General features: G+C 38.1%; 3 protein-coding genes across 4 annotated transcripts in view; 2 read left to right on the forward strand and 1 right to left on the reverse strand.

Moving 5' to 3' along the window:
- LOC122059529 (calcium/calmodulin-regulated receptor-like kinase 1) overlaps positions 1 to 3,732 on the forward strand; it is a 7,431-nt gene extending 3,699 nt beyond the window's left edge. Inside the window, exons 4-8 of the mRNA XM_042622357.1 lie at positions 1,059 to 1,185; positions 1,821 to 1,906; positions 2,108 to 2,179; positions 2,691 to 2,894; positions 3,114 to 3,732. Of these exons, the coding sequence (XP_042478291.1) occupies positions 1,059 to 1,185; positions 1,821 to 1,906; positions 2,108 to 2,179; positions 2,691 to 2,894; positions 3,114 to 3,443 (819 nt within the window). The 3' untranslated portion in view covers positions 3,444 to 3,732. The remainder of the gene's footprint in view (positions 1 to 1,058; positions 1,186 to 1,820; positions 1,907 to 2,107; positions 2,180 to 2,690; positions 2,895 to 3,113) is intronic.
- A 2,372-nt stretch (positions 3,733 to 6,104) lies between these two features.
- Positions 6,105 to 12,669, forward strand: LOC122062401 (50S ribosomal protein L24, chloroplastic). 2 transcript variants are annotated; one of them, XM_042626027.1, is made up of 5 exons: positions 6,105 to 6,325; positions 7,718 to 7,756; positions 10,166 to 10,396; positions 12,081 to 12,306; positions 12,404 to 12,669. In XM_042626027.1, the coding sequence occupies exons 1-4, from the start codon at positions 6,224 to 6,226 to the stop codon at positions 12,276 to 12,278; spliced, it is 570 nt and encodes a 189-aa protein (XP_042481961.1). In that variant the 5' UTR covers positions 6,105 to 6,223; the 3' UTR covers positions 12,279 to 12,306; positions 12,404 to 12,669. The 2 variants fall into 2 exon arrangements, with proteins under 2 accessions (XP_042481961.1, XP_042481955.1); XM_042626021.1 differs by having other exon boundaries at positions 12,081 to 12,669.
- A 1,791-nt stretch (positions 12,670 to 14,460) lies between these two features.
- Positions 14,461 to 18,016, reverse strand: part of LOC122062392 (anthocyanidin reductase ((2S)-flavan-3-ol-forming)-like) — a 3,811-nt gene continuing 255 nt past the window's right edge. Inside the window, exons 2-6 of the mRNA XM_042626009.1 lie at positions 16,171 to 16,337; positions 15,869 to 16,069; positions 15,535 to 15,694; positions 15,035 to 15,248; positions 14,461 to 14,726 (exon numbers count right to left, since the gene is read on the reverse strand). Of these exons, the coding sequence (XP_042481943.1) occupies positions 14,585 to 14,726; positions 15,035 to 15,248; positions 15,535 to 15,694; positions 15,869 to 16,069; positions 16,171 to 16,337 (884 nt within the window). The 3' untranslated portion in view covers positions 14,461 to 14,584. The remainder of the gene's footprint in view (positions 14,727 to 15,034; positions 15,249 to 15,534; positions 15,695 to 15,868; positions 16,070 to 16,170; positions 16,338 to 18,016) is intronic.

The following is an 18,016-nucleotide window of genomic DNA, read 5'->3' on the forward strand; positions in this document are numbered from 1 at the left end:
AAAAAAAAAAAAAAAAAGGTAGAAGGCTTCGTCCAAGAGCGCTGCAATGCCCATGAGAATTGCTCCAATATACATACAGAAAATACAAAAGAAACTTCTTCTGTCTGTTCTAATGTCAGTTGTTCTCTGCCCAGAGTTTCCTGATGGATTATAAAATTTCAGCTGGAAAAAAGCTCCATAGGAAATTTCCTCGTAGGACAGAAGTTAAACACTTCCAAGAAAATCGTTCAATATTACTGGAAGCTTTATATCTTTTCATACATGGTTATGCAAAATAATTAGGAATGTGGTAGGGAAATTTCATAGTGATTTAGTTGGTAATAATGTTTCTAACTTGCAGTCACTCCAAAATCACAGTCAACCTTCCACCACTAATATTATGTACTGATGATTATTTCTATTTACTGCTGATTTCTTCTTGTTTTCTTTTTTGGATATATACTGATTTCTTCTTTCTTATAGTACGGAAGTATATTGATGAGGAATACATTTTGGTAAATGATATATTTCAAGAAAACTTTGCATATTACATTATATTAAGATGAAAAGAAACATATATTTTGTCTTTAATCCTTACTGTGCACCATCTCTTCTACTGCTAAATGGTCTTCAACAGAATCTCCTGTGCCTAATAAGATCAAAATACATTTTTCTCATCACGAAAACAAGATTTTTGTAAACCGTATACTCTTTGCCTCTGTATGTTGTACAATTTCATTTATTTCTGGCTTGTTGGCACCTTTGACTCATTGGGCCTGTTGTTTACTGATACCAGCTGTCTATCGTAGGTATACATTTCATGGTGAATATATAATTCTAAGTTCTCTGGATTCAATTTAAAATATTGCATGGGTGTCTTTAGGCCTTCATGAGGAATGAGAAATATCTTTACCTGAATGCGACATAAAAGCCAACTAGGTACTTATTTTAGTTTATGACCATGACCATAAGCCCCCTTTTAATGTATCTTTCATGTTCGGTTTTGCCCATCATACAGTCATATTTAGACCCTCCAAATAAATTCACTGGCATAAACAATTTCTTTCTTTTGAGTTCAGGTTCTGTTACTAGGCAGACTACATCACAGAAACCTCGTGAATTTGGTTGGATATTGTGAAGAAAAAGGCCAGCATATGCTTGTTTATGTGTACATGAGTAATGGCAGTCTGGCTTCTCATTTATATAGTAAGCTACCACTCAACTGATATTGCACTCTTTTCAATTGACAGAGGAGAGAAAACGTAAGAAACAGTTGTTAAAGGAATTTTCTTTTTTTTGGGAACCACCCAATCAGTTCAATCTTTTAGTTGTAGTCTTGTAGATTTCAACGTTTGGTTTACCCGTTTTGCCTGGCATGCCAATGTTGCTGATTGGCAACATTGAGATCTGTGACTTGCGGTGTTAGTCATTATGCTTGGATTTGAGGAATTTTTAAGATTTTCCTTTCCTTTCTGCCTGAGAAAAGGTGCCCGTCTTCAACTGCGATGGTATATCTTTGTTACTGCTCAGCTCTTGAAAATATGTACCAGTTGGGTAATGTCCAGTTCATCAGAATTTCTTATTTGAAATTGTTACTAAATGCATTTGATCTTAAGGTGAATTTTAGTGGTCCCATGTATTTTGCTAGCGATAACTTTTAATGCCTTTTATTGGTGCAGAGGAAAGAAGGGTTTCTTCTGTATTTGATCCCTTCTTTTTATGCTGGAGTGAAAATAGACATTAGTAAATTTGAAATATCTAATATTCTAGGGACTTTTTTTTTTCTTGTCCATTGCTTCACATACACTTATTTTATCTACAACTGGTGACTGAATTTGCAGGTGTAAAGCATGAACCACTGAGCTGGGATTTGAGGGTTTGTATAGCTTTAGATGTAGCAAGGGGCTTGGAGTATCTTCATGATGGGGTAAAATTATTTATTTTTTCATGAAAACTTCTATTTATTATTTTTCTTGAAAAGGGTTAAATGGTGAAAAAGGATTCATGTAGCTGACCCCATTTAGTTGGGAAAAGGCTTAGTTGAGTTTGAGTTCATGAAAACTCCTATAAACTTTGAATAGATTTCCAATTATCTGCTTTATGTTTTTTATTCCTTTTCTTAATGCAGGCCATGCCATCTGTAGTGCATCGGGACGTCAAATCTTCTAACATACTATTGGATCAGTCCATGAGAGCCAGGGTATGTAATACTGCAGTCACTTGTTGTTAGAGTTTATGTAATGAGGTTAGTTTGGGCACTAGCTTAGTATCTTGTTGTCTTATGTTGTATTTTTATTTTTTTTTCACCTTTTGGGTATGTAATTCCTTATGTCATATTAATGAAGTGATATAGGTATGGGAGAGGCTTCTCTCCAACCAGCAACATTCTACCATTCTTTCTCTTCTTCTTCTCTCCTCCTTCAATCTTCTACTCTCATCTCTCCTCTTGCTTTCTTGTTTCCTTGCAACCTTTAAATTCTAACTCTTGTTACATGCACAAGTAGGTGTACCATAAAAAACTCCCTTTCTTGCAGTTCATTCATTTCGTGGGACTTGGATGTGTCCCTCGAATGAATAACATCTTATATATTCTGGCCTTGATTTTTCCCACCAAACTGATATGTAATGAATATGGGAACAAAACATTTTTTTTCTTAAATGTAGGGTTTGAATGCCTTGTGGATCTAGATAATGACAAATGGGTTGGGCAGGTCGCTGATTTTGGGCTTTCAAGGGAAGAGATGGCCAACCCACATGCATCAAATATCAGGGGAACTTTTGGCTATCTTGATCCCGAGTATGTATCAACAAGGGCTTTCACAAAGAAAAGTGACGTTTTCAGTTTTGGGGTTTTGCTCTTTGAACTTATTGCTGGCAGGAGTCCTCAACAGGGTCTCATGGAATATGTTGAACTGGTAAGCTCTCTCTCTGAGTTGAATATAAGTGATTGAAAATTATCAAATGAATTGAGCTAAGGGTCTCCTATTGTATTTACACATATAATTCTCAAGGACCTTTACCAGGAATGTTGTGCTCTCTCCAGAGCTCAACACCCTCTAGGATGATAGTATCTATATTTCGTTTGCTACATAGTACTTATTGTGATATTATTTATATTTTATGCTGATGAATAGGCAGCATTAAGTACAGAGGGGAGAGTTGGGTGGGAGGAGATTGTGGATTCCCGGCTTGAGGGAAAATTTGATGTGCAAGAACTCAATGATATTGCAGCTCTTGCATACAAATGCATCAACATTATCTCAATTAAGCGTCCTTCTATGAGAGATATTGTGCAGTCAGTGTCTCGCATCCTTATGTTGAAGGACAATAGTAAGCATCACAGGCCAGACCAATCTGCATTGGTGGAGGATGTCTGCATCGAGATGGACAAATCAGGAGCTCAGACTCCAAATTCAGAACTTTTGAGAGAAGAATCTGTTGATAGCACAACTCATCACCCCTGAAGTTTGATGGTGATTTTGTCATTTGGCCATCTGTTTAATTCCTCTTTTTTTTTTTTTTGCAATTTTGGTTGTGATATATCTTGGTTATAATGTTAGAGAAACTAGAAAGGGAAGCTGATCAACAGTAGTTATCGGTAGCAATTATCACTTACATACTGATTTCCTTGTATCATATTTCAAATTTTGTAATTCCGGCATCTTCAATTTGTAAAAAATAGAATCCGGTAATTTTTTTTTTTAATTGTACAAAAATATTATAATTTAATTTTAAGTGTTGTTTATTATTCTAGTTCATGATGGATCAGTGAAGGCACAACATGGATTCATTGTCTAAGAGTGAATGCAAGGCACATCGGATTTGAGGACTCAAGTGACTGAGTGTGAGGACTACAGCCCTGTGGAATGCTTGGGTATCTGTTTTTAATGGCTTCCCAAGACTTGATTGCAAGTACTTGAATCCTTAAGGAGATATGGAGTTTGGATATAGTAATATCCATGTGGGCTCTTAGGTTAATAATATCAGACTCACATTTACAAGCCAGTTTCTCAATTTTTATATGAATAGAGCTTGATCTTGCAGATCAGTTTAATAAAGCAATGGTGCAAGTCCATTTTAATTTGTGGGAGAGTACGATGGGGAACAAAGATCTGTCTAAAAACGAAACCGTAGGTCTAGCCTTCTTGACCTTAGTTTGATTTATTTTGTGGGGGGTCTACCGATCTAAAAGTCTCCCTTGGGCAAGGATTTAAGCGACGGTATCAGTATCGGATTGGTGGGTATCGGTTGATTTTGCCCTTACTTTTTATAAAAGTACTAATTTTTTACTATTTTACCATTGAAACTATCCGGAGATCGGTCTCAGCCGGTATTGATCCGATACGGTTGATACAGCCGATCTCAAACCGTTGCTTGAAACCATGCCCATGGGACTTTAACTACACCTATTAGTTAAGACACAAGAAGACGTGAGAGTAGGGGTGTCAAACCCTAAATCGAATCGATAAAATGAGTTGGACTGAACTGATAACAACCCGAACCGAACCAAACCAAACCAAAACCTTATTGGTTTGGTTTCAGTTTGGAGTATGCAACCCCAAAACCAAATAGAAACCGCATCGGAAATCGGATGAACTTGAGACCAAACTGAAATCGGCTCAAAACCAGGCCGAAACCAAAACCAAACTTGTAAGAAACCGAAAACAGTCCAAAATTCATTAAAAAAAAAAACCAAATTTTGCATAGTTTTGTATACATTTGTATGGAAAGTCGAATCCAAATCGGACCAAAAATCGAAGCCAACCGATTACAAACCAATATAAGAAACCAAAACCAAACTGCACCGAAATCGAAACCAAACCAAAACCAGAATTCTTTATTGGTTTGGTTTCGATTTCAGCATTCCCACACCAAAATTGACCAATCCGGACCAAAACCGAGCCGTACCAGCCCGTTGTCACACTCTCACGCGCGAGAATGGAACCCCACAGCCTCAAAGGAGAGTCTAATCCCATAACCTCAAACAGTGTCAAATTGGAATCAGAATCGGAAATCGAATTTGAACTGAACCAAATCGAATAAAATTGATTACAATATACAATTGGAGAACAGAATCGAGGTCGGATATAGTCATTTTCCGATTCTAGCATAAGAACTAAAGAACCGATGGCTAGAACTTTTTTTTTTTTTTTGGGGGGGGGGGTTGGGGGGTGCAAGTTGGCTAGAACTGAAACTGAACTGAGTTTGGGTACCAATATATTATAAGTATAATACTAATATATTATAAGAGTTATATTAATATACTATAATACTAAATATTATAATATATTACTAATATTTTATAATACTACTCTTGGAAAAAGAATCGTCCCTGGTCGCATCCTCTACTTCCAGATACAACTGGGTGTGAAAAGACCACTTTGTCCCCGACCTGTGGACTGTAGTGCCTCCACTTGTCCTCCCATTGGCCCAACCATTGGCACAGTAGCTATGCGATTAGGGATTGTTTCATTGCCCTACTACTATATTATAGTATAGGACAAAGAAAGCTACCCACTTGCTTGTGTTTATGCCTAGACACAAGTGAACGCGAAAAGACTACGTGCCCCCTGCTTCATGAGCTGAAGATACCTTTGCAAGACTACCCACTTGCTTGTGTCTGTGCATTGGTGCAATGGCCAGGCAAGTGGATAGCGTTCCTTTGCCTTTATACTACATATATGTTTACAAGAATCAAAACCTTACCGTGTAAGAAGAACCGAATAGGAAATGGAACTGAACAGGATCGCTAAGAGTACCAATTTTAGGAATCGAGGAGGGAATTGGTTTGATTCCGGATCACACTAATACTCCCCAGAACTAAACCAAAACCAAACTGAATACCTAGTTCAGGACCAATTTACATCCTTACTCCTGGGAGCCTGCACCCTACTGGTATGGCATCAAGTGATCAACCAACTATACCAGCTGGTGTTTTCTTGATGAAGTGATTTGGCCAAGATATCTTGTGACTCATGAGCCATTGCAGCACGGCCCAATTCCATTCTCCAACGGCCCAGCCCACTTTCGGGGTATGAGACATGGGCCTGGGTCCATTAAACATTTCGGATTATGATTTGATGACTTCCACTATAAAATGCCAGTGCGCAAGGCGCTTAGCCGCACTTCCATCACCCCCCTCCGTCCTATGCTCCTGTCTCGTCAGTAACGTAATCTTCTCTTCAACAAATCTTTTGTTTCTCCTATCTAGCTCCGCAGCAAGAAAGAGAAAATTGAAGCGAAAATGGCAGCGATGGCTGCATTTCAGAGTTCCATGGCTTCTCTCTCTCTTTCACCCAGTTCCTTCTTAGGCCACCGATTTCCGCCCTCCCTCGGTACTGTACCGGTATGTTATTCTATCTCTGTTCTTGTTCTTGTTCTTGTTCTCCTTATGCTCCTGTTGCACTTTCATGGTTTTATCATTCTTGCAAGCTCTAGCCTCAGAACATTTCCTATTCAAATAACTATTGTTATAAATTAAAATGGGGTTCTGGGTTTCGATTTGTCATTGAGTTCTCTTGAATCGGGAGGATTTCATTGTTATATTGGGACCTTCTTTTGGGAGATTTCAAATGGGTCTTCTGCAAATTGGGACTGAATACAGAGGGAAGAATTTGAAATTTGAAAGATCTTATAATTAACTAGATGTTCTGCTTTTAGTTCGATGTTACTCCATACAGCTGGGATAAGGCTTAATTGAGTTGTTCTACATTAGTTTGATTTGGCTAGTAGATGGGGGATAACCAATTTCTCTCACTATCGTTTGGTCTATGTGTGTCATGACGTTCATAAATATAATAAAAACGAAGAAGAAAGCTGCCCTGACTTCTGTCCGTGTTCATTTCTTCCTTCCATATGATTGTTTAACAGCTTCATAGTGAGTGCAGCATTGGTTGGGCATTCCCTTTTGTCTAGCAGTTGGTTTGTACTAATTTTAGTATGATTTGAATCTAGATAAAATGAAACACATTGAGATGCATCAATCTTTCACAAGCGGGTGGTAATAGGAGAGATTTTTGGGCAAGAATTATTATTGAGGAATGATACGAAATCCTATTCCCACAGCAACTTGGGCATTTTGAGACATGATCATTTGATTTATTGTATCACCACTGTGATATGTGTTTAAACCACACTAATATATTCACTACCTGAATAATATCCTGTTGGGAACCTAATTTCATTTTGTGGTAGCATTAATTGCAAAGGTACACTGGAAGGCCCAATCGACGATTTATCCTCCCAATCTCACAGAATGTGAGGGAAAATAAAACATTTAAAATGACTGAATAATGCAGAAACACATAGCTAATATTTGGGAAATCTTAGCTAATTCTTCTTTGGGAACTTCCAAAATGATGTCAACTCTTAGCACATTCCTTTGTGCCGTAAATCAAGATGGAAAAATCCCTCCCACACCCACCCCTCCACCTCCCTCCCACCCCTCCTCTTCCCTGCTGGATTTGTGGTTCAGTATATTGCATGGTTCTTTTGAGAATTATCTTGTGATAATCAATTGTTGTTTAGTGACAAATTGAGAGGAGGGGGAGATTAATATGTAGCTCAGTCAGGCACTGCTTCTCTGTGGTAATGTTTTGATCAGACAATAACCCAAATACCGATAGATAAAACATAACCATGAGAATTCATAATAAAAATAGAATGTGTGTTCCTTAACGTTATTATCTGCACAAATAGAAACCTTTCTTCTAACAATCTTCTCATATTTGGTCTGCAGGTCAAGTCGGTCGAGAATCCATGCCTCATTGTAATGAAGGTTGGTATATAACATCCTTTTTATCTCTTACCTCAATGATGCATTATTTTTACATTTTATTTTTGCTTACTTCTTTGGACCAGCAGAGCCAAGTTTTAATAGCAATGAGAGCTATAATAGGATGAAGAACAAAATACGTAACCAAGAGTATGTTCTGAGACAAACTGTAGTCATTTAATTGCAAACCAGTAGTGATGTTTAAGGAACAAACGGTGGTATCTATATCTACATTGAAGTTGCCTTCCTGATAACATCCAGTATATGTTATGTTCGGAGCAACTTAAATTGGATATTCTATAGGAAGGGCACCCACCAAGATGGTCTGAATCCAAACTGCAGTCTTTCGATTCCAAGTCATTAGGGTAGTATCCTTATTCAGTTGTTTTCCTGATGAACCAAATATGTGTTTGGAGAAATTTAGATGGGAATTGCACGGAAAGGGAACCCATCTAGATTGTTGAAATCTAAAAAATTGATGTTTTTGTAATCTTGTCTACCTTGAAGTTGCTTTCCCAATAGCATCCTGTGGCTATTTATTTTTATTTCTTAAGAAACTTAGATTGAAATTTCCATGTAAAAGTAGCTCAATCTCCATCTGTTAGGTTGGAAAGAGGGTGACATCTCCTATCCTAATCTCTATGGGGTGCATCACGGGAATATATTTTACAAGTGTCTTGCAGATGAAAATGATGCTAAATCATGTAACCAGTCTCAAAAACAGTCCTGTAACTGTGGTACCCTCATCAGTAGTGGATTACACAATGCTAGTTAAGTGATAGGATCATAGCTAGTCATATAAAAACCTACACTTGTAAGCTATTGAAAAGGACACCTATGGTTATTAGACCAGAATGATGATTATCCTTTTAGTACATAGAGAGCAGCTCTGTACCTATACAACAGGTTTAGGCCTTTGGGGTCCCATGGTAGGCCACATGTTTCATGTTTTGGAGATGTAAATCCACTCATTCAACGGGTCACACCTGAAATCTGCCTGCTTGGATGATTCTTGACAATTTGGTTGTCATCAATTACTTATATTTTACCATTGTAGAATTTTTTATTTATTTTTGGATCTGATGCAGATAAGTCACTTAAAGGATTTATTTTATTGGATATAAGCTTTGGGTTGGGTTATGTAGGTGTTGGACCTTTGATCCCATGGGTTTTCTTTTGAATAGACCACTTTAATGGGCCTAAAATATGGGTAGAAAGTAGGAAAACAAGATTTAATTCATTAGTTTAGTTAGAGTCCTAGTTTTGATGTGATTTGTTTGTTTTGTTTGAGTCCAACTCCATGTTGGAGTCGTAAGTGTCTTTTAGGAGTTCTATATTATGAGTCCAATTATGTTTTTTTTTTTCTTTGGTGGACAAATAGCTTAAATAATAAGCTAAGTAAGTTTCCTTAAATGCATCGTCCTAAGCTAAGTAGGTTTCCTTATTTGAGTCCTATTATGTATTAGAGTCGTAAACCTCTATAAAAGAGTCATTGTTGTAACTAAAAGACAATTGATTACTAATGAAATTGCAGCTTTTTTGCTCCAAATTCTGAGATAGAATTCCTTCAACAGCTGAGATAGCTGTAGTTGAGAGACCCAGGACTGAGAGAGTCCATCCCACCCACATCTGTCCCATCTTCCTTCTTCTTTCTCTTTCTTCTACTGCTGTGAGAAAGTGATTGAGAGTTAATTACAGTCTAATTGAAACCTTGATGATCAGCTACTGATAGAAGGTCAGATTGGCACAAAACAACCAATCAATCTCTCCCAGATTTAGGGTTTTGACCCTAATTGGCTTCCCCAAGAACTCTCAACTTATAAGTCACTTTTCGGAGCCCTTTAAGGGGCTTGTTGGGACTCCAACGGTGGACCTCGACCAGGTTTTCAGGGCAATTTGAGGCCCCTCCTGCCAACCGCAGGTTTTCTCCCATAATGCCTGCGAAACCCTATTCTGTCCATGTTTGCTGCTGGTTGTTCTGTTTGCCTTCAAATCTGATTCCGGCCATTGTTAGAGGCCTATTTGGCAATATCAATATTCAATAGCCTATCTTGAAGCAGGTTTGAGATCACTTGGAACCTTAGTTTATGAGTTCTCTATTTCTCCTCAATTCAGCCTGATTTTGAGATCCTGCTTGGGATTAGGTCCTATGTGATCTGGTCTTACTTCATCATCCGGTAAATAGGTTAAGTGATGCTTTCCACTATCAGAGGTCCGACTTGCTTTTGGCCTATAAGTGTATGGGCTGGAACTATGAAAAGATATGTATTCCAATCCTTAACATCAGACATCTAGCTAAATAGAAAAATATGGATGCCCCAAACTCATGCTAAATGTCCCTATATTGTATAATCTGGTAAGATGCCTCCCACTTATATGGCTCTATATCCTGTCTGTTTTTTCATTGTGCAGCTTAAGAGATGGGAGCGGAAGAAATGTAAACCGAACAGCCTCCCGGTGCTCCACAAAATGCATGTTAAGGTGGGTGATACAGTGAAAATTATCGCTGGACGTGATAAGGGTAAAACTGGAGAGATTTCTGCAATTTTCAGGCATAACAGCACTGTGATGATAAAAGAAATAAATCTGAAGACAAAGCACATGAAGAGCAGAGAAGAGGGTGAGCCAGGGCAGATTATCAAGGTCAGTTGTATAAGCAATTGCATATCCACTTGGACACTGTCTTCTCTTCTTTATCTGAAGAATTCAACCATTTGACAAGTTTATGAATATGACAACTTGAAATACTACTTTTTGTAATGAATATTTGTGATTTGATATGAATTTTCCCACCTATGTACGAGGTATTTGTACTGTAGACCCAAGACATAGTTTGTAAATTTTTTTCTGGATGAACATATAATGGAGTAATGTTGATGCAGCATTAGACATTGACCAGGTATGGAGGCCTTGACATAAGACTAGAAGGCCTACTAGGGGCAAGTGGTGGTCCAATGGGCTGAAAACAAGCTTTGGTAGTTATGTTATAGGATGAGCCTTTTATTTTCTTGGGTTTTATTGTAATGGGCCTAAGGCCTAATTTATAAGCCTATAAAGTTGGGGTAAAGTTAGTACACAAAATTATTAATTAAGTGTTTGAGTTAGATTAGGATGCTATAGCTTTTAAGAGTTATGTTTTGAGTCTATGTTTTTTTAAATCAGTAAAATAGAGCGGTTAAGAGTCCTTTTATGAGTCAATCTCGAAATTTTAGGTCTTTATGTATATATTACGTCACATCAATTAGAGATGATTTGAATAAAGATCATAAGTTTTCTTTTTCCCCTCGAAATATTGAGCTTGGCATACGGGATTGGTATCCCAGACCTAATTTATTGTTTTTTCTTCTCTTTTGTTCTCTTCTGCTTTCTTCTTCTTCTTCTTCCCAATTGATTACAAGGGTAGTTTCTGAAATTCTGCCGCATTTTTCTTCCGTTTGCTGTTGTTGAATCTATATATGGTTTGTAAGTTGTTCTTAGACCTGCATCATCCATCATTTCAGAAATCATTCTCTTACTAAAATTCTTTAATTCTGATTTCTAAACCCTGGTTTTTATCTCTGTTTTTCTGGTTTCTAGTTATTTTTTTATCGTTTCGTTATTACATTGTTACATTCTGATTTGAAACCCCCTAGACCTGCCAATTGAATTTTGTAGCCTACCAACTTTCCTACTAGCAGTAAAGTGACTCCATATCTTTGAGTCTGCCTGTCAGATTTAGAGATCATCTTTTGCAGACTAGTTATACTGACTGATTAGAACAATTTACTAGAGTTTTACGAATAACAAATTAGTTTTTGATTGAGATATTCAATTTTCTCTTAATCTGATCTTTATTCCTACACCTGCAATCCTGACATAAACTAATCTTCCATTGGAATTCCCTGGTTTGGGATTAGCAATGCATTAAATATGTGGCCTAAATTTAAGTGGATTTTCCTGAATACAATTAGCGTTAAAGGATATTACTAGATTCCATTGAATTATCTTACCATGGATTTCCTTGCAGTCTAAATGGATGCACTAAATGGTTATTCTCTTCTAATTGGATTGACTTTTGTTTCGGATCCACACAGGCAGTATTTCTCATTTCTGATGATCGTATTTTTTGATCTGTAAAACTTGAGATTTTTTTTTGCCAAAGGAGATGATTAACTATATGAGACAATAAATTTGAGGAAAAAGACGGGTTATGGGCACTTGTCTGTGGCCCTTCAGTTAAATAAATGGATGTCTCATATGCATCCCAGGTACCTCGATCAAGGTACCGACTGCTATTTGCTTCCCCTCCCCCTCCTCTTTTATGATCATTTCTACTTTTGATTGATAGGTTGAAGCACCCATTCATAGCTCAAATGTGATGCTCTACTCCAAAGAACAGAATGTAGCAAGTAGAGTGGGTCATAAAATTCTTGAGGATGGAACTCGAGTTCGTTACCTCTTGAAAACTGGGGAAATAATTGACAGTGCAGAGAAATGGAAAAGATCGATAAAAAATACTGAGGAAGCTGAAAAGGTGGCTTCATAGAGCCTAGAGTTTGGATCCTATATTCCATGTAAGTATTAGGAATTCTCATGCTTTCTTTAGCTGTTCTTGTTCTCTCTTTTTTTTTTTTTGCTGAAAACTGTTCTTGTTCTCTTGATGGCAAATAGTTTGGGCTTTGGATCGGATTTTGCTTTCTGATATAGGCAGCCTCGTTGTAGTTGTAATCCCTTTGAAGGATGTATTTAGTTGTATCAGAATTGTGAAATGTGTCAGGCTGAAGAATTAAAGCTGGTGGGATATGCATCGGGATGTAATTTAAGCATCTCAGTGGTATATCATGTACGTGGGAATCTAGGAAATAGGATTTTGTAGTTCCTTGTTATTCTCATTATAACTGGCCTATATTGCATTCATGAGAAAGTTTACAGTAGCACTTCCACTGTTATGGCATCAGATATAATTTTTCTTCCCTTTTGTATTTTTAATATTTTGAAGGGGTATTAGATTTTTTTTTAGATGGGTACACTATAGAAGAGGGGAGGGGGAATCCTGGTGAGTGTGGGACTTGTGCACCACAACCTACTGCACTAAGCAGTTTTTGTTAAAGGGGTATGAGATTGAATGGTGGGATCAGTAAATACCAGGTTGAATGGATCAGTTCTTATAATGAAGTTGGGGAAAATGATGTACTCTCTTACTCTCTTCCCTATGTGACTTAATTTTTTTTTTTTGGTTCTGACTGATTTAAATATTGAAGTAACAATAATTTAAGTCCCCCAACCCTAAAAATAGGTTAACTACACATAACCATAGTAAATCCTTTTGGGTCAAATAAAATAGAATTAGATGGCATGCAAAAAACCTGTTTGACAATTAGTCCTTAGTGAAACCACCTTTAACGTTTAATTAACTTCATTCAAATATCAAACTCAAGGTTTTTTTTTTTTGGATAGGTAGGGCTGTAGAACCCCAAGGAAAGTTGATCTCTATTCAAAGATCAAACTCAAGTTTTTTCCTTTTGGATTGGTAGGCCCCCAAGGGAAGTTGAACTCATGACTTTTTAATTGTGAGATGTTGATCCTCGCTAACTGAGCTACCCCCTTAGGTTGATTTAACTCAAATTGGGGGCATTTTAACAGAAGACACTTTTTTTTTTTGGTGGGGTGGGGGTGTGGTGGGATAACTATAGATACCAAATTTAAGAATGAGGTTCCACCTTTGACCACTAGGTTGCTATGGAGCAACCTTACCATCTCGCTAAGGACCGCCCTCTATATTAAGTCATTCAAAGCAATGGAGTTCTGAAACTTATATTGGTCTAGATCACCACCCTTCAGGTTGATTCGTGCATCCCTAGCTAAGACATTAGATGGAGTAGGGAAGTTGCTGCCATAGTTCAAAGTTTTCTTTTAAACATGAGACAAAGAAGATTGGAAAATTTGCCACGACCAGCCATTAAAGTTTGACGAGTTCAGAGCATCCACAGGACCACAACCCTTATTGCAATCTGATGCAACAATAATTTTGTTATATAGCCTCTCCTGTGCTAGTTTGATGCTCAACAAAATGCCTCTTGCTTCAGCTTCTGAAGCAGACCCTTCATTTCCAGCTTCATCTTGCAGCAAAAGGTGAACCATGAACCATCAGATGTGAAAAGAACTGAATCATATTCTTCTAGTTTTGTATTATTGATCAGGAATCCATTCCCTGTATAAACCCTTCCTAAATGACGACAATGTGATCACTGCTCTGGAAATGCAACCAGAAACAACTCAATAAGGTGACTGGAGATTAGTGTTCAACTTGAATGTATGTTATAAGTAATCCAAGAATGATATATGCACTTTTAGAGTCTAGAATCTAGATGAGCCAATGAGTCCCAGGGTTGACCAAGTTTAACAAGATCTTGAAGGGATCTTAATTTGTTGAATTAGATACATTCTCGTTGAAGTTAAAAGTGTTCAGACAGCTTTGTGCTTTACATGATTTTCGCCGGCCTTATGGTGAACAATTAGTGAGAGTAGCTGCTGCTTCAATTTTGATTTGGCTTCAGGATTTCTACTTATCTCTTTAAAATTGGAATGGGATGCATATGGTGTTGAAGATGGAGTCTAATATGAATCTGGAGGTCTGGACTGCATATAATTTTTTAATGAACTGTTTCCTAGAGAGAGAGAGAGAGAGAGAGTTATTATGTCTTACTAAAGATCTATTAGAATTGAGATACAGAGAATGATGGTTTATTCATTACATATTTTGTACGAGTGCTAATAGCAGAGTAAATAATAGCTGGTACATGAAGTAGGATGTTGCACTCTATAAGCAATGAGGAAAGCCTCATCTATTCATTACTGCAGCAGGCCCTTAGCCTTGAAATACTCAACTGACTGGTCATAAATTTCTTCGATGCCATACTCGAACCTGAATCCTTCTTTAAGAAGCTTCTCCGATGAGATGATCAACTTGGCCTTAGCAGGGAATTCTCCGAAACTGCAATTGATCACACAGTAAGTGACCACTTTACGAATTTCTCATATAAAACAGAGGTCAAGGATTGACTCTAGATGCTTAAGAAATACTACAATTCATAAATCTTGCACAAAGTGAAATATGAATTGCTTGTGGCAGTGATCTGCCACAAACAGTATTCTGGTAAAGAGATGCTCCCCTGCCCTGATTATGTGGTTTAGATCATCATCAGTGCATAACTAGCAAACTTGGGTTATTACAAGCTTTTTAGTTCTGATGATGAGAGAGTGGGTTGTAACTTTTTATGCTTGGGATGGGAGAAGGCTTACTCAGTAGGGACTTTGTATTGAGGGTATCTTTTGTTGAGGAACTCGGCGAGTTCAGGGACACAAGTGTTGACGCAGCTGCAAATGTATCGACCAGATGCTGATTCCTTCTCGGCTAAAAATACATGGGCATGAACAACATCTTCCACGTGTGTTATTGAGATGGAACCAGATAGCATTTGCATGCCCTTCAAACCATTGATTAAGAATTCATTCCCTGCAAAAGTATCAGAAATTATTTCAATCATTGTAGTTTCCGGTGGGAGCTAAAAGAGCGACTAGAAGGCATAAAATGATTTTGGAGAACTGGCGACGAAAGCATGCATAGCTTAAGACTGATAAGAAATATGGCTTTGAATAGAATTGATTGGCATGAGAGAACCTATTTAATTGATCACATTTAGTTGGGATAAGGTTGTGTTCGAGTTGAATTCAGTTTTATTGTAGTTGAGCCTTCATAAATTTGCAGCCATAAATGTGGGTCAAATGGTAATAATATGCACCTGTGAGCAAGGACATGGCGAGACAGAGGCTGCTGGGAACATCAGGAGTAATTGCAGGACCTGCCATGAGAGAAGGAATAATGGTGATGAGGTCGATTTTGTTCTCTTCAGCAAATTTCCATGCTGCCTTCTCTGCTAGTGTCTTGGACGCTGGATAACCCTGCAACTCTCCAATCAGTTAATTCCACAAAACATCTTAAGACAATCATTTTTCAATTTCTGGGATTTCTAGGTGGGGTGGTTTGTAGAGGGTTCTCTTTTAGAATAGGAAATCAAATGGAAAGGCAAGTAAGGCAAGACTATACTTAAAAGAAGAGCAAGGAAGGACTTGTACCCAAGTAGGTGGTTTCTCCGAAGCCAAGAGATCAACATCAGTCCAGCATTGCTCATCCATGACAAGACCCGTCCCGGTGAAGTTGTTTATGGATACAGCAGCTGCCGAGGATGTCATGACCACACGCTTCACCGTCTTCGATTTTACGCAAGCTTTCAGAACATTGAGTGTCCCTTGAATTGCCGGCTTGATCATATCATTCTATTCATCCAAATTCAGAAAATTTATCAAGAGTTGAAAGCCAGAGATGTTTGATTAGTTGTGGAGTAATTTTGACTACTCTCTCTGTTTCTCTATGTTACCTCTGGGTCTTCAGAAGTGAAATGCACTGGGGTTGCCAAGTGGAAGACAAGGTGACAACCAGAGACAGCAGCATCAAAACTCCCTTCATCAGTTAGGTCAGCTCCAAAGATTTGAAGATCACCGGAACTCTGTAGCTCCAGAAGGTGAGAGATCTTCTTTTCATTGTCTATACTCAGAAACAATAAAGCTTTGTTGGACTCACATTCACCTCAACTTATCCCATTTGTTAAATTCATCTCAATCAAGCAAAGAGCGGAACTTCTTCATATGCACATATTGAAGGTAAATATTCTTTCTACCAAGAAAAGAAGAGAAGAAAAAGGGTTCATCTGGCTCCGTGCCGCAGCACACATCTGACTCTTGGGAGCATCTAGGCAAGCATCCAGCATACGGGCATGCACCCTAAGGTGCTCCCAGCTGTCGAATGTGAGGTGCTCCCAACTATCGGATGTGCACCACACACCATGCCATGCCACAGAGGAGCCCTACCCTTCATGTAGAGGTATTAGTCAGCAGCGCTTGATCAGGGTATCAAGAATCTGCAAATTGGATCGGGTATCTTGCAATTCAGATTGGAATCGATGGTCAGCAATTCCGATTTCTAACAAAAGTTGATGTGGCCAAATTCCTGGATAAAACCACCAGAATGGTTGGAATATTCCTCGAATCTACCGATTTTAGGGAGTTTTCAGACCAATCAAATTGGAATCGGCACTGAGTCACTGACTACTTCAAAATCAACTCCTCTGCTTGTTTAGGTCTAGACCCTGAATGGCCTTCGCTAGATTCAATTTAAGACCAGCTAACAAGATGGGTTGACATAAGCCTACAAGGTCCAAAGATTCTGATCCAATGACGGTAGAAAAAGAGAAGTGCCATCTTATACCAGTGTGCAACATAAGCTCTCTGCTCCATCTACTTATTCTACTCCATGGATAAATAATATATTCATTCTAATACCCTAGACATCACCTTGCACTCGCCAACTCTGAGTGGAAACAAACGTTTTAGATTAAAAAGACTCTGAAAATAGATGACTTAGATTTATCTTGTAATTTTCGAAACCATCACCTTCTATTATTACATTAATAACTATTCAAGAAAAAGTTGGGTCATGAGTTGGGACAAAATGGGTTTTGTTGAGTCCAACTGAATCGTTGGTTCCACCAGATACTCGACTCAACAGGAAATTGACTGATCTGTTCTGCGAATGATCAAATTATGTGCACTAAACCTTCCTTTGTTTTTAGGGGTTGGGGATCGAATGGCTGAACAATGAGCGAATGCCCTATGCCCGCCAAAGAAGCATTTCGACAAACATATGATCTGCACCTTAATATTCGAGAAAAACAGATCAATGTCTCAACATATGAAATCTGCGGTTGCGTTTCTTTTTCGTTCCCATCTCTTCAAAGGGAAAAGTTGAAACAGCCATGGTTATTGAGGTAGTGAGTGGATGGATCATCACAATTCACCATTTACCTTGTGTGGACAAGGGATGCGATGAAGTGATTGACTCGTGAAGAAACTGGGAAAGAAGGAATGGTTGAAGTTTTTGACTCGGAAGCCCATCATGGCTAGGTGGCTACTGAGGGGGTTCCATGATCAGAAAACCAAAAACCATTTAGACTCAGGTGGGAAGTAGTAGCCACCAACTGGGCTTACTGACGCGATCAATTAACTTATTATTATCAACCAATTCACCACTGACCGACTTCCCATTTCAAGGTAAACATAGACCAACTGCCAAAAAAGCTTCCAAACAAAAACTGTAAGAAATCAATCAATCTTAGGAGGAAAATAGATTGAAAGATGAAGGAGAATAGGAGAATTTTTTTTTTTTTT

This window comes from Macadamia integrifolia, chromosome 2 (genome assembly GCF_013358625.1).
Source record: "Macadamia integrifolia cultivar HAES 741 chromosome 2, SCU_Mint_v3, whole genome shotgun sequence".
In the NCBI taxonomy this organism is placed as follows: Eukaryota; Viridiplantae; Streptophyta; class Magnoliopsida; order Proteales; family Proteaceae; genus Macadamia; species Macadamia integrifolia.

What these genes read in the sequence shown, in the direction of transcription:
- LOC122062401 (XM_042626021.1), top strand. Translation starts at nt 6,224, where the DNA reads ATGGCAGCGATGGCTGCATTTCAGAGTTCCATGGCTTCTCTCTCTCTT. An exon ending in CCTCCCTCGGTACTGTACCG is followed by an intron (nt 6,326 to 7,717) that starts GTATGTTATTCT and finishes TTTGGTCTGCAG; the next exon opens with GTCAAGTCGGTCGAGAATCC. An exon ending in CATGCCTCATTGTAATGAAG is followed by an intron (nt 7,757 to 10,165) that starts GTTGGTATATAA and finishes TTCATTGTGCAG; the next exon opens with CTTAAGAGATGGGAGCGGAA.